Source organism: Strix uralensis, chromosome 19 (genome assembly GCF_047716275.1).
Source record: "Strix uralensis isolate ZFMK-TIS-50842 chromosome 19, bStrUra1, whole genome shotgun sequence".
NCBI classification, from domain to species: domain Eukaryota; kingdom Metazoa; phylum Chordata; class Aves; order Strigiformes; family Strigidae; genus Strix; species Strix uralensis.
The window spans coordinates 9,762,252-9,777,073 of NC_133990.1; the positions used below are offsets into that span (position 1 = coordinate 9,762,252).

Sequence of the window (14,822 nt, forward strand, 5' to 3'; positions counted from 1 at the left end):
GCCCTTCTCCTATTTGCTAGTGTGGAGTTTGCTCTGAGGGGTTTATTTGTCCTTGTCAGCCCTGGAATCCATCAGAGACTCTAAGGTCCAAATTAACTCATGTGACAGTGGGTTTAGATGAATTTTTTTTTTTTTTCCTTCTGTGTGATGGAGCTCCTTGGATTTATACTTGATTGCATTACCTTGCAGTGGTGCCTACAGAAAAGGCAATATAAGATGTTTACGCAAGAGCAGCAGACTGTGCATCCAGAAAAGATGGGATCTGTGTCGGAAAACTCTGTCCAATCCAGCAGTGACAGGCAGCTGAGAGCCCCTGCATGATTAAAGTGATGGCTAGTACTCAGCTTTTGTGTACAGTAGCAGAGGAGGAAGATAAAGCAGGGAATAAGAGGGAAATTGGAGGCAATTCCTCTCCCTTTCTCTCCTCACAGATCTCCTTATTATATCTACATGGTCCCAAAGTTCAGTGACTGCCTGAAAAGTCTTCTGCCTTAATGCAGTTGCAGACCAGAATCCAGGAGTCTCTTTTAACCCGGCATTTATAACTCAGCAAAGTTAATCAAGCACTTTTGGAGTGTCTGGGAGAAAGCCATCTCTGACTGGTTCCTAAGCGATTTTAATATAGAAATGGGAAAATCTTAATTTCCTTGTGTCTGTCAGTGTTGAAGAGGCATTTGGACAATGTTGTTAATAACATACTTTAACTTTTGGTCAGCCCTGAAGTGGTCAGGCAGTTGGAAGAGACCTACAATGATCATCTAGTCCAGCTGAGCTGTTCTATTAATTGTGAAAAATAATTGACTGTGAAAACTATTCTGTTCCTGACAGTAACTTATTTTCATTTATCTGTATAGTGTAGCCATACTGAGTGAGTGCTTGGATGCAAAGCCCTAGGCTGTTTGGCAGCAAAAGCCAGATGACATGATTTTGTGAAAATATTTTTTTCTTGTAGGTTTTACAAGAATGTCTCAGATCTGACCTGTCACTTGATATAATCAAACATCGATGATTTCTGTACAGGTTATATGCCAACAAATGAGAATTCCCACAGTCTGCCCCAGCTGGGGAGTCAGCACATTGCTTTCTTTTGCAAAACGATTAGAATTACCTCATTTCCTCTGAAGAAAGGAGATTTGCAGAGCTGAGCATGTGAAATGTAACTCAGCAACACCAAAAAGAGCTGCTTGCAGTTCATAGAGCTGTTCAGTGCAGAAAACAGTGACAATAGCTTCAAAAGCAACACTGCATCACCTCAAACAGCTGCTTTGAGGTGTTCAGTGAGGGCCAAATCCTGAATTCCCAGTCCCCAGGGTTATAAAACATCCTTGCCTTGCAGGTGGGTAGAATTTCATGGGTTAATGGGCCACCACATGCAATGAGCTCGTTGTAAGATGCTTGCAGGGGTACTTGTTACCAAGTCTACTTGCTCTGGGTTCCTTTCAACCCAGGAGTAGGGAGAGGCTGGAGCCAGCTGTTCCCCCGACATCCCGCTGTACCTCTGACCACCCAGGCTCGGGGCCAGGCTGCCGAGAGCGGCCAGGATCTCCGGCGGTGGCGAGACAGAGCTGTCATGGGGCTTGTGCCTGAGAGCAGCTGAGCAAAGGGGCTTTGGGGAACAAAGGCTGCGGGCAGAGGGGAGGAAGAAGGGGGCAAAAACGGGAGAGATGGGGGCTGAGGAAGCTGATGGGGGGGAGAAGGCAAAGGTTGGGGAAGAAGAGGAGGAGGCTATCAGGGAAAGTGAAGGGCAGAGAAGGCGGAGGGAGCCTAGGCCAGAGGGGAGAGCGAGGAAGGCTGGAGGAGGAGGGTGAAATGAGGAAAACCGTGTTCTGTGGTGGGTCACAGAAAGGGGAGATGAGGGAGGATGCAGGGGGAATGCGGCCATGGGGAGCGAAGTGTGGGTGAAAAGGGGATGGAGGGAGGGAAGGGGCTGCCCGGGAGGAGGATGAGTGGGAAGGGGTGAAGTGGGGAACGGGTGGCAGCCAGAGATGGGAAAAGAGGGGAGATTGAGGCAGGGGGAGGAGGAGGAAGGGGCCGGGGGAGGAGGAGCCGCGGCCGTGGGTGGAGGAAGGGATGCGGGAGGAGGGGAGGGAGGGCCCGGACCTGCGAGGCCGGGTTTGACAGGAGGGAGGCAGGCAGGGAGAGCCGCCGGCGCGGGGAAGGGGGATGGCGGCAGCGGCGGCCCGAGGAGGGGAGGCGGGATCGGCGGCGTGAGGGACGGCTCTGCCCGGCGCGGCTGAAGGCCGCAGCCCCGCCGAGCCGGGCCGCACCATGGGCAGCGCCGATTCCAAGCTCAACTTCAGGAAGGCGGTGATCCAGCTCACCACCAAGACACAGGTGAGGGCCGCCATGTCGGGAGGTGGGTGAGGTGAGGGGGGGGGGCGCCGTATCGGGAGGTGGGTGAGGTGAGGGGGGGGGCCGCCGTGTCGGGAGGTGGGTGAGGTGAGGGGGGGGGGCGCCGTGTCGGGAGGTGGGTGAGGTGAGGGGGGGGGGCGCCGTATCGGGAGGTGGGTGAGGTGAGGGGGGGGGCCGCCGTGTCGGGAGGTGGGTGAGGTGAGGGGGGGCCGCCATGTCGGGTGGTGGGTGAGGTGAGGGGGGAGCGCCATGTCGGAAGGTGGGTGAGGTGAGGGGGGGCCGCCATGTCGGGAGCCGCCCGCCTGACTCCCCCGGCTGTGAGGTGGCCGGGAACGCTCGGAGGCAGCTGGGGCGGGCTGACAGGCCCCTCTCACCCGGCCCTGCCCTGAGACACCCCCGGTGCTGAGGGAAGGGAGCGGCCGGGCCGCTGCCCCCGCAGCCCGACCCCGCTGCTGGGGGCCGCCGCGGGTGCCTTGGGCATGGGGACAGGGCTGAACGCTGCTGGGGACCCGCGGGGCTCGGGGCGGAGGTGACAGCACCGCCGGGGCTTCGGCCGTGGCTGGCTCTGGGCCAGGCTGTGGCGATGAGGCCTTGCCCTAAGGCTGGGGAGCCGATGGGGGGTCTGGGCCAGCAGGTGCCATCCTCCGAGTCGCTGGTCTGTGGAGGGGCGCGGGCTGTGCCTGGGGGCGCCAACCGGCTCCGGGGGACAGTGACAGGTCTGGCAGGGCCGTGCCTGTGTCGTGGCACTCGCCGCCTCTGACATCCTGCACCTAAACGGCGTTCTGTGGTAGGAGACTGAGAGGCTGCTGTTGTAAGGGATGTCCATAGCTCCTCATGTATTCAGCTGCAGATTTGCATCACCACAAGGTTTGCCCGTGCCCCCTTTTCTGTATATATTTTTTTTTTTTCTTCCTGAATAACTGGTTGCAAACCTTGCCCTGCTTTTGCGTGGTAGTCAGTTGAAAGAGCTGTTGGCCAACCGTGCTGTTGGGAGAGCTTTTTGCAGCAGAAGCAGTTTCCATCTGTGAACTGTGAAATAATGCTTTATTTCTGCAGGCTGTAGAGGAGAAGGAATTAAGTGAAAGGAAGTCAGGACTGTGTATAGGGAGGGTGGTTGCTTGGAGGTGCAACAGATGTTGCACATGTCCTGGGACCTAGCTCAGTTCTTGTCTCAAGTTGAGAGCCCAGTAGCAGCAGCACACTGGCAGAAAGTTAGTAGACTGTCCTTCTGTCTAAGGAGGAGAGGGATTTTGCTGTATTGAAAAATCACATCTCAGGTGCTGAGCTACAATGGAGAATTGCTGTTATGATCCACCTTTGGTGGTGAGGGATTAATAGCTGCTAAGAAAACTTGGGGATGATGGCAGAAAGATATTTAACGATGGGAAATGAATTCAGAAGAAAAGGGAATGGATGCAAAGGGTAATAGGAGAAAACCTGTGAAAACTCAGGAGATGAAGACTGGGACTGGGAAATGAATCACAGATAGTAAGGCTGGAATAGCCTTTGAGAAACTGTGTTTATGCTTTCTATGCATCACTTCTATCTGCATTGCTCAGGAATGGCTTTTATGAACATGTTCTTAAAAACCTCCAGTTGTGGATGTTCCACATCCCTAGGCAAAAAGAGAAGTAGATGAATTAATGTTTTAAGATTATTCCAAAGTCTCTTCTGGGTGCCAAATAGATCAGAGTGCCTTCAGCTTTGGACTGTCCTTCCTCCACTGGGAAACATGCTTATAAAGTGAGATTGGGGGGTGGGAAATCAAGCCTACAGGGATCTTCTGAGTCTGCTGTTCACAAAGAAAATCCTGTATGAGGCAATCCTTCACATCGCCAGCCAAGAAGAGAGTGCTCCCCTCCCCTGGTTTATTGACATGTGTAATGAAAGAAGGTTCACTGGGGCCCTGAATAATGGAAGGAGAAAAAGCTTCATTCTTGGTTGGATTAATTCACATCTTTGTTGTCTAGGTGAGACTAACTGCCATGTGGAAAAAGGGTGGGGTGTTGGCGCTCCCATATTTACATACCGTGGAAGGGCACTGGTGTTTGCTTGTGCAGGATGTGTGACTGGACTCTCCTGGAGCCTTCTGAGCTCATACCAGCAGCAAGCTCCATGTAACCTCCTAGTCCATGAGACCCTGGATTCAAAACCAGACTGCAATAATGGACAGAGGCAAATCCTTCAAAGCTATTAGCTCAAAATACGCTTTGCTTCCTCAGCAGCATGTCTTCTTTTTTGCAGCCTTCTCCTCTGACATTAGGTAGCTGGACAAATAGGTTTTCGTCAAATCATCTGTAACATGAAACCATTAGCTTAGTAATGCACTGTGTGGTGTTTCCTAAGGCTCTGATGGAAGGAAGTGGTTGAGCAGAAAGCACTGTTCACTCACTGGTGAAGATTCAGAGTTGGCATTGCAGTTAAATTTTTCTTAAAAAATAAGTTCTTATAATCTCCGGGCTTTTGTTAATTAAAAAATGAGTGTTCATGTGTTAACATTTAAAAAAAAAAAAGTAATAAATCTGTAAGGAACATAGCACTTGAATGCTTGTAGTGCACGTGGAGCCCAGAACTTGAAAGCTGAACCAAGTATGGGCACAAATGAAACTGACTTAATTGATTTTTTTAATTGCCAAGGAGAAACTGTGAGGTGTAAGAGTATTAAAAAAGAAGAATCACTTCAGAATGATTTCAATGATTAAAAAAGGGCAGTAGTACCAGAAAGAAGGAATTATCTTATGCTACGTATGTATATTTATAATCACACATGGTGAAATGGTCTCTTGGATTTTTAAATGGTATGTATATATTACATAACACTGTACTCCTTTAAATTGATAGAGCCCACCCTTTAATAATAAACCAGGTGTGCTTTATCATAGAGAATGTGTGAGCCCTACTAAATTGCCCATAAAAATGCTGTCGACTTAACAGGTGAAGGGAAACATAGACTGTATGAAATGAAAACCAGTCAGTGGCAGAGCAGGGAACTGAAGCTGGGAGTCTTACCAGCCGGGGAAATGGGCTTTCTTTTCTCAGCCAGTTGGCGGTTAAATGGCTCCTGCAAGCAACTGACTGGAAGATAAGATATTTTAATCTTGTGAACCAGCTTGTTAGATTTTGATGCTAGCTATGCCTCTCTCTTAAAGAGACAGAAAGGATCAAATAGGAGGGACAGACTCCAGTCCTTTCTTTTTCCCTGATGTGGAAATGCAGTAGGACAACAGGCTGTTATTTTCAGCGTGATAAAAGTACATCTTGCACTTAGAGTGGTTGGTTTCTGGTAGCCTGTTTCTGATAGTATTCAAGCTTGACTCCAGTGTCTAAGTGTCTCAGGTCGATCAAAAGCAAAATTATTGTCTTAAAAGCAAAGCTGTAACTAACACTTCACGCAGCTGACTTTTGTCTTAGACTTTCTCTGCCAGACTTCTACAAATCCCATTTTCCAGTTTCCTTTGTAACACTGTCTCTGCTGTGGGAGCAGAGAACTGGCGACAGACTCCTGTGGAGTCTCTCCTTGATTCTGGACTGCTGACTGCAAAGATCCTATAGAAAAATTTTCTATTGCTCTGAAATCTGTGTGGAGCTGCTGTCCTTGGCAGCAGGGATGAAATCTTACTAGTTATTAATGTTTTGAATAAATCTGTCCCCAGCCTTTCCTTTTGCACAGTGGCTCACAAACAGGTGATACAAAAGTGTGTGAATTGCCTCAAAACTAATGCACTGGCCCTGCAGGGTTGCCTGATCTCCTAGAGCTCAGTCAAGTGCTGCATGAATGGCTCTCTGGTCATTACAGTCCACAGTTTGGCCTTATTTATGGTGGAAAGGAGCATGCTGCTGTTACACGTTATCTGAGCTTGCATAGTCCTGGCTAAAAACCCTGGTCAGGGATGAGGGACCTTCTCTGCTGTTGAGTTGCAGAAAAAGGAGAGTCCCTGCCCCAGATGCCTCGCTACCTTGGCTGGTGGGATGCTCAGTTGGCGTGTTGTCAAGAAGCAAGACAAGTGGCTGCTTGCCCCCTCGATTCTCTGCTAATGGTTTGCAGCAACTGTAGAATTGGTTTAAGGACAGTCCTCGGGTAGGGGCCTGTTGGAGGAATTGCTGGGAATGGACATTCGATATAAAGGTGTAAGTGCAGAGAGCTCTTAGTTGGGAGGAGGGTGCAAACACCCTGCCTGAGTTTGTGAGGGATGGTATCTGAAAGAGAAAGCGAAGGTGGTGCTCGCGTTAGGCTGAAGACAGTAACGAATGGGGGAAGGCTGTGCCTTGGGACCTTTTCCTGTTTATAGGACATGGTCAGCTCCCCTCTGTTTTCCTGTTTCCCGTGACATATCCTGTTTTCCTGGGGACTGCCTGTTCAGGGCCATGATTTTCTCCTCAGTAGCTGGCAAGATGAGCGTCTTCCTTTTCTGACTCCTGAAACATGTGTGTAGTGTGCTTTAAAGAACCTGAAACCCAACATTTAAAACTACTGGGAAATAAAGACTGGAGGTGTCCAATAGGACTGGTTCCGCATTTGTGTGGGTAGAAGGTCTTTACACCTTGCCCAGGTGAACTGAAGCCAAAAGTCTCCCTCCTTGCCCACTCTGAGATGTCACATCACCTCGGCTCTGCCCACTGTGTTCTTGGCAACCGCGCTGTGCTATGGTCATCTCACCCCTTTGGTGTGGAGAACTTGGTTCAGACAGCAGCGTCTCTGCCAGTTAACTCTGTAACTTCAGCAGCCTCTGCAGTGGAGTGGGGGGGGGTGTCAGGAACTTCTTTGCTCTCCAGATCTGTGGGTTGTGTTTCCAGAGCTACTGATCCTTCAATTCTTCTGGCAACAATGAAGTTCTCATTCTCATTGCACCACTGGTGCAGAGCTGGCTGTCTGCACCGTACTGGAGGAACATCAGACTCGTTCTTATCTGTGCTGCAGCTCCCTCCCCAAAAGAGGACAGGTCTGTGCTGATGTGGAGGATCCGAAGTGGCCCCAGCTCACAGCATTGCTGGTGAGAATTCAGCTCCTCATGAGCTCTTCTGGTTAAAGCACTGTCAAGGCTAGCTGCAGCGCTGTGGGATTTGTTACTGCAGCATGTGCAGGACCAACACTTGTAACTAAATCTTGACATTTCCAAATGAAGATATCCATGGCTGGTGAACAAGACTGTTCTAGGTCTTTATATTTCTCTTCTCTGTGAGCTAGATAACAGGCTGTTGGGTGAGCTCGGCATGAGGAAATGGATATTTAGATCCCCAGAGATGCTGTGTGCGGAATACAATCAGCTTAAAAACATCCAGTAATGTTCTGTCAAGGAGATGAATATTATGTGAATCGAGTAGCTTCATGATGCCAGACTGTTAATTAGAGCAGGGGGGCTGTGGGGATGTGAGTGACTCAGTACTGAACCGTGTCCCAGGATTGTGCATGGGATACCATCTGTTGATGTGGAGCTGACTTGCTGCAGCTATTAAAAATGAAAGAAATGATGTTTTAGAGTAATCTGCTTGCCAAGATGGCAGCCGTGACATTAATGTGCAGCATTCCAGCATCCAACATTGCAGCTTGGCTAATTGTTGCTATGCTTCTCTACTTCCGTGTAGTTTTAGTCAGAGACCGTGTTCTTCAGTCTGCCTTAGCTGTTGTGTTACCATCTGTAAAATAGCGGTTGTGTTCAGCCTCTGAGGAGGCCTCACGCTAGTGGGAGGTAAAGGGATTGGTGTCTGCTGGAGTGAAATGGTTTTCTGCTTCCCCTCTAGATGAGAGTGAAGCCATTATTTATGCATGATCTCCAATTAGCAGCAATTGCTGCTCACTGTTGTTGGTGGGAGTGGCTGTGGCAGGCAGCCAGTGGGTACATGTGGCAATTATACATGTGGTTGTGGTACGTGGTTTGAAAGGGGGTGTAGGAAGTGTAGGACGTTTTGTGCATTACATAGGTTGGATTTCCAAATACTTGGCTCTTTTTGGGGAGTGTAATTAGAGATGAGATGTGCAAAGTAGTTTTGCTTCCATTTAAGCATTTCATGACCAGGTTACAAAGAGCACAGCTTCTTCACACACTCAGGAAACTGAAAGTCAGGCTCTAAACACTTGGCTGTTCCTACAGATCCCTTCTGACGAGCTGTGATCTTGAACCATTTAGAAAAAGTTGCTCTTCCCTTGGGAAGAGGTTTGGTGGGAACTTGCTTTGGTGGCCAGGTGATAAAATAAGAGGGTTTCAGCACTAGAGCAGAGTTTAAGAAGGTGCTTAAACATGTGAGGTTTTTTTTCTGGTTTTGTTTTTAAAGACTGAAGAGTTGCTTGGGCTGATGCGTTGTATGGCTGGAAGGACCAGAACAAGCAATAAGCAGCCTCTGCGGCACTGGAGCGTTAAGGCAGAGAGCTGCAGGGCAGTAACCTGCTATACCAGTTTGGGGGCGGCCTGCCTGCCAGCCCCTCTCACTTTTTGGCCTTCGGGTGGTAGTGACACATCACCTGCTCGCAGACTGTGGCTGTTAATTCAGGAGGTGATAGCAAAGGGGGAAATGCATCACTTCTCCGTGTCAGAGCTGTGAATGAGCTCCCGTCTTAGCTGCATTTAGAAACAGCATAGAGCTGGGCAAGTTTTCTGCCTGCTACAGCAGAGCTGGGAGTGGGCAGGAATTGTTTAAGTTAAACACATGTTCATATTTTTGCCATCTGACATGGTAGACCCGCCCACGGTGCTGATTATTGCAGTTAGCAAGAGCTGCTGTTTGCTTTAGAGCTGGTGCACGTCACAGGCAGGAGGCTCCCCCTCACCCCAAGCTGAGGGCTGGGGTTGCTCAGGCAGATGGTTCTTCTGACCTGCCGAACGTGGCACCGTGCCTTGGCTTGGCTGGGGAAACTCCTCTGGAAAAGCTTCTATTTTCCTCTTCTGACCGAAATTTTGGATCTACCTCTTTCACACTGCTTGGTATAAATAGGATGTATTTATCCCACCCCTGTAGCTGGACCCTTGGGTCTGGATGAGCACTCCCAGCCTTGTTTGGGTGATGCCTGTATCTTGGCAAGTATTAACATTTAGGTGGGAAGAGCTGTGCTTAGACTGGCTGAAAAGTTCAGTCTCTTCTGATTCTTGAAAGCTCCCAGGCTTTGGATGCCTGAGATGTTGTGTAATGGAGATGCCTTCTTGTTCAGCAAACAGTGCTGGCATTTTCACCTTTTGGGGAGTGGCAGATCATGGCTTTGCTTCTGCAGGGTTGGAGGCACCGCTGGCCTGTTGTGTCTGAGCCTCTGCTTCCCCTTGAATGGCCAGTGCTGCTCTCTGGCTCTACAGAGCCGTAAAAGGCAAAGCAAGGTCCAGTCTGCTTTGTTCAGCTGTGTATAACCTGATACCCAGGTTGTCATCATTGTTGTTTTGATATCTGACTAGATACCACACTGTCAGGAAGAAGTGGGGGGTGAATAATATTTGGACTCTGCAGCCAGCTGTACAGAGCTGTCTTTCCAGCTGCAGTCTGGCAAACAGACCGTCCTCGTGGCCAGCATCCCTAGCACTGGGGTTTCAGAGTGGGTTTGAGGAGAATCCTTGTTCTCTCACTGTGAAAAGGGGACAACAGTGCTCGTAAAAGAGGAGGTTGTCTGCACCTGCAGAACCAGAACAGGTAGTGGGAAGAGGCGTATTCCCAGGCATGCGGGGTAGGATGGGCTTCTCAGACCACAGGTCTGAAATGGATTGATTTTTTTGGTATATCAGACTTCTCCTTCCATCTAACTCTTTGAATTGCACACTTAGTGCTTTTTAAGAACAAAGCCTTGGCAGCGACCAGCTGCACTGAGTCCAGTTCCCTATAAATATTTGATTCGGAAAGATCAATTCTGTTGCATCTATAAGTGCTTTGAGGTGGGTCTGTCAGTTCTGTGGGTCTGTTCGTGCTCTAATGTGAGATATCCCTGATTGCTTCCTCAAGACTTTGGTTACAACAGAAGTAATTCCAGTGCACTCTCAGGGCATCCTTGGGTTGCTCTGAAGGTGACAGAGCACATGAGAGCAGCCTGGACCACCTGCGTTGGTAAAGATCTTGTAATACACGCCCTAGATTGCAGACAAGCGGGAGGTCTCATGTATCTTGTGAATCTGTGAAAGACTTGGGGAGTCCCAGTCTGATGCAGCTGGTCACATAAATGTCTTGTTGCTCACCCTCTTGCTGAGGGAATGCTCTGTTTGGGAGATCAAATCGGCCACAGCCCTGGTAACAGAGGTTGAGATACAAAACCAGTGCCAGTATGTTTTATTGAACCTTGTCTGTGCCTGGTCCCATCCCCAAGCCAGGCATAATGCCTGATGTTTGGATCTCATAGAATGGTAGTTCTGCATCTGTAACCATGTTTGTCTCTCCGCAGCCTGTGGAGGCAACGGATGATGCCTTTTGGGACCAGTTCTGGGCAGACACAGCCACTTCAGTGCAGGATGTCTTTGCCCTTGTACCAGCTGCAGAGATCCGAGCAGTGAGAGAAGAATCACCTTCAAACTTGGCGACTTTGTGTTATAAGGTAAGGTTGGTGCTGTGCTAGTAGGGGGGGTGTCCCTGGGTAACCAGTCCTCTGGCTCCCAAGGGGAGACAGGTACCATATTATTTCCTTGTGCCACATGATGTGCTTGCTTGTCCCTGTCTCCTCCTGATGGTAACTCTCAGCCCTTCCTCTCTTTAGCACAGACCACAGCTGGCGTTTGCTCAATTTTGAGCCTTTTTGCTCTTGTCCCCTCCTGTATTTCACTCTACTCTCTTGGGTCTTGCCTGCTGTATAAACTGCTTCCTGCTTAGGGGACTTTGTACCAAGGCTGCATATTTGTGGCGAGGCTGGTACATCTGATTCCTTGTCTGCATCTGATTGCTCCTCACCATGCATCAGTCTGGCTTCAAGCTGATAGACCCAGAGGGATGCGGAGACTGTGACTGTACAAATGCCTGGCTGAAGTTTGAGGGAGATCTTAAGACTTTTCTTCCTTCTGCTGTGACATCAAAGCATCCCTAATGCTGCTTCTGGTGTTGCCACGTCCTTGTGTGGAGCACAAGGGAGGTTGACTCACGTTTCCTACCCTGCCAGCTCTGGCAAATTGTCAAGCTGGTGAGCAACAGCCTGAGGCTTACTCTGCCTGGGAAAGTGCAGGTGTTAATAATGCTCTTGATTTGAGCCATGCAAAGAGTAGCTTTGAATTTGTAGTATTGGAAACATTTGGAATGTCATTTTTCCAGTTTTAAATGGTTGTTGCTGTCCTGTTTTTCTTTGCTACTCTACAAAATGTGAATGAAACCTACTGAATCATACCAAAGTACCTCTGACTGGGAGTCATGCCTCAGGCAGATGCCTGTAGTGGATACTTGAGAAGGAATACAAAAATGAGTAAAAATGGAATGGTTCTTCCCTAGTGCTGTCTCCTGGCTTCTGGCAATCAGCAACCTGGAAATTGAGAAGGGCTGAGGAGACCTGTACTGACTATATAACCGCTTTGACTGTGTCCTTTTCCCCCAAAACCAAGGCTAAAATGTGAACCGTTCTCCCTGCTGGAAGCAGATGTGTTGGGGGGAGACCTGGTGACTCCAGGGCTGTTTATCCAGGAGCCCTAGGTCTTGGGATATCAGGTCAGAGGAGCCTCCAGACTCCTGCAGTGCTTTTGCCAGGCTGAGGGCCCTGACCTGTGCCTGGTGCAGTGTGCCACTGGACTTAGCAATGCTGCATGTTTGTGGAGAGCACAGCAGCATGGCTGAAATGTCATTTGCAGTCATGACTGGAGACTCGGACTGTGCAGTCATAAATGTGTGTGAAAAAAAATAGTTAAGCTCAGTCACAGAGTAGTGTGTGGACAGACTGAGACTACACAAACTGCATTTAAATAGCCATTAAGGCGATGATGCAGGCTAGCGGAGTCAGTGATCCAGACAGTCTGCTATGAAAATAAGCAGGGACACATGACCTCATGAATTAAAAAGCAGCAAGGTGAATTCTTGGTAAATGTTTTGGCTTTCATTCCCCCTCAGTTTCCCCTTGGGATCAGGGAGTAAGAGCAAGTGGGTGCAGCTGCTGGGGAAGGAGTTGCCCTTTTCGCTCTGTGGGTAAAACCCCGTGCCAATGCCTCCTGGGGCTGTGGTTGTTGCCTGGCAAGACCCACATCCTGTTCTGAAAAACTCAGTGTGATGGTACCCATTGGCAGTTTCAGCAGTGATTGGATGGACTGCAGAGACCCAGAAGTTCTTTCCAGAGCAGCAGTCCTATTCCCAGGGTCACTTAAGAGTCACGGACAGCAGCTTAGCTCCCACCTCCTGAGTCAGGAGAGGTCCCCACTGTAATCACAACAGCACACAGAGATCTGTCGGACTTTGTGTGTTCCTGTGCAGTCTTCCCCTGCCAGCGCCTCACGCCGTGCAGCACAGTGCTGCTGCCTTGGTTCTGCCTGCGTCTCCTGCGCCTGATGTGGCTGATTAATCTGATCTGTTTTTTGCAGTGTGTGGTGTCATGGAGCAGTGTTGGAAGGAGCCTTCTGGTGCTGTGGCTGTCTGTCTCACATGGCATGACACGTGTGCTGCGTGGATTAGTCCTGGCATGTGAGCTCTCTTGCAGAGGGTCTGTTTAAGATCATTAACCCTATTTCTGCAGTGTTGCAAACAGCAACAGCACCTGTACCATTGAACTCCAAGAAAATGGGCTCCAAGAACTGCTTATAACTCTACGTGAGGGTGTCACCAGCAGACAGACCTGCTCAACTCTTGCTAACTTGTGTCCAGACTAATGCTACCTGCCATGATTTTGTTTCCTTCAGGCTGTGGAGAAGCTGGTGCAGGGAGCAGAGAGCGGCTGCCACACGGAGAAGGAGAGGCAAATCGTCTTGAACTGCTGCCGGCTCCTCACCCGTATCCTGCCTTACATCTTTGAGGACCCAGACTGGAGAGGTTTCTTCTGGTCAACTGTCCCTGGGGCTGGCCGAGGAGGGGTCTGTCTCTTGGCACTTATTCTTCTTCCTGGAGGGTGAAGGGGAGGCTGCAGCGAGGGGACCCCATATACTTTTGGGGACAGCTTTATTCCAGTTATTTCTATTTAGTCAGAAATTAGGTGGCACCTTCTAAGTTCTTTTCCTTCCTTTGATTCTTGCTGCTCTTCCTCTCACCCTCAGCTGCTTTGTTTAGCACAGGTTGCTGCATCATCTGAGTATTTCACTTGAGTGTGTAGCTGTAAGAGAGCACTGGTATGTGAGGGAAGGCTTCTCCAGTATAACTGAAGGTGTGAATCAAACGTGAGACCAGTACTAAAGGCCGTATGACTTTCCTAAACCAAAATGACCTTATTCCATTAACTGAAGTTGATTTAAGATTCAAGTCAAACTGAAATAGCGTGTCATTTCCACTGATTTTACAATGTCACGTTTAAAGCAAACAGTCCCAGAGAAGTTCTCAGCCTCATGACTCAATACCCTGCTTATGAGCTGAGGGATACAGTTTTAACCAGGGGTCTAGCCTGATAGGTGAAGCCCACAACTGAGCAAGAGTGCCTAAAGGATTAGGGTTAAAGAATTAGGTACTGTTTCTGGCTCTGTCAGTGATGTGTGTAACCTCAGGGGAGTCTCTGAACCTCCCTGCATTTCTCTGGAGAGCAGACATGGTAGTCTTCTTCTGTGTCTCTCAAAGGAATGGGATGGAAGTGCTTTAGGATCTCCCGCAAATAGCAATAGTGTTGAAAACGCAGTTGAGTTAGGCCAGGAATACATATTTGCCTGCTTATTCCTTTGGCAGCTGCTGCTCTGCGCATAAAGAGCACTCTCCTGTGAGTTTCTGAATCTGCAGGTCAGCGTGGCTGTGCTGAAGCGTGTGGTTTCCCCTGCACGTTAAGTGTACTGCAGTGTGTTTGGGGAGGTTATAAAGGATCAGCAGTGGCTGGTACAGTACAGACCTTGCACCTTGCGCTTTCTCTACCTGTCACCTCTGATCTGTTTTGCCTGAGGCACTTCAAGGGGAAGTTCTGTGTTGCGGGAAGGGAAGTCTTTCCTAGCCCTGCTCTGTTGTGTGATCTGTGTGAGTGGGAGGGTGGTGGTTGTCCATCCTTTCATCCCTGCAGGGAATTATGGAGAGGCTTAACAATGGAGGAGATTGTTTGGGGAAGGAACATGTGGGGTGCCTGGTGCTCTGATCCAGCCAAGCTTCTGTTACAACTGTTTTTCCACCTTCTTCAGCACCTGGAAGCGAGAGTTTTTCAGCCTTGGAGTGGTGAAGTCACCCCAAGGCAATCCAACCCAGTGCCTGTGTGCTGGGTTTGGGAGCCCTCCCGCTGCGTTGTGCCTCCTAAATATCAGTGAAGCTGTTGTGGTTCAGTGTGCTCCATCACTTAACCATGTGCAGAAGCAGCAGTAAGGCTGGCAGGGGATAATAAATAAAGCCCTGAGACATTAGGGAAGCTGGGGCCACATCTAATTTAGGAGCAACATCTCTGCTGCCTGAAGGCTGATTTCTCCCTGGGAACTGAAGGGGAAGATGGT

At 49.4% G+C, this 14,822-nt stretch overlaps 1 protein-coding gene across 2 annotated transcripts in view; it reads left to right on the forward strand.

Moving 5' to 3' along the window:
- The first annotated feature begins 2,109 nt into the window (after positions 1-2,109).
- Positions 2,110-14,822, forward strand: part of HID1 (HID1 domain containing) — a 31,525-nt gene continuing 18,812 nt past the window's right edge. For both annotated transcript variants that reach the window (XM_074888841.1, XM_074888842.1), the window contains exons 1-3: positions 2,110-2,334; positions 10,700-10,849; positions 13,116-13,286. In XM_074888841.1, coding sequence (XP_074744942.1) covers positions 2,269-2,334; positions 10,700-10,849; positions 13,116-13,286 — 387 coding nt within the window. In that variant the 5' untranslated portion in view covers positions 2,110-2,268. The remainder of the gene's footprint in view (positions 2,335-10,699; positions 10,850-13,115; positions 13,287-14,822) is intronic.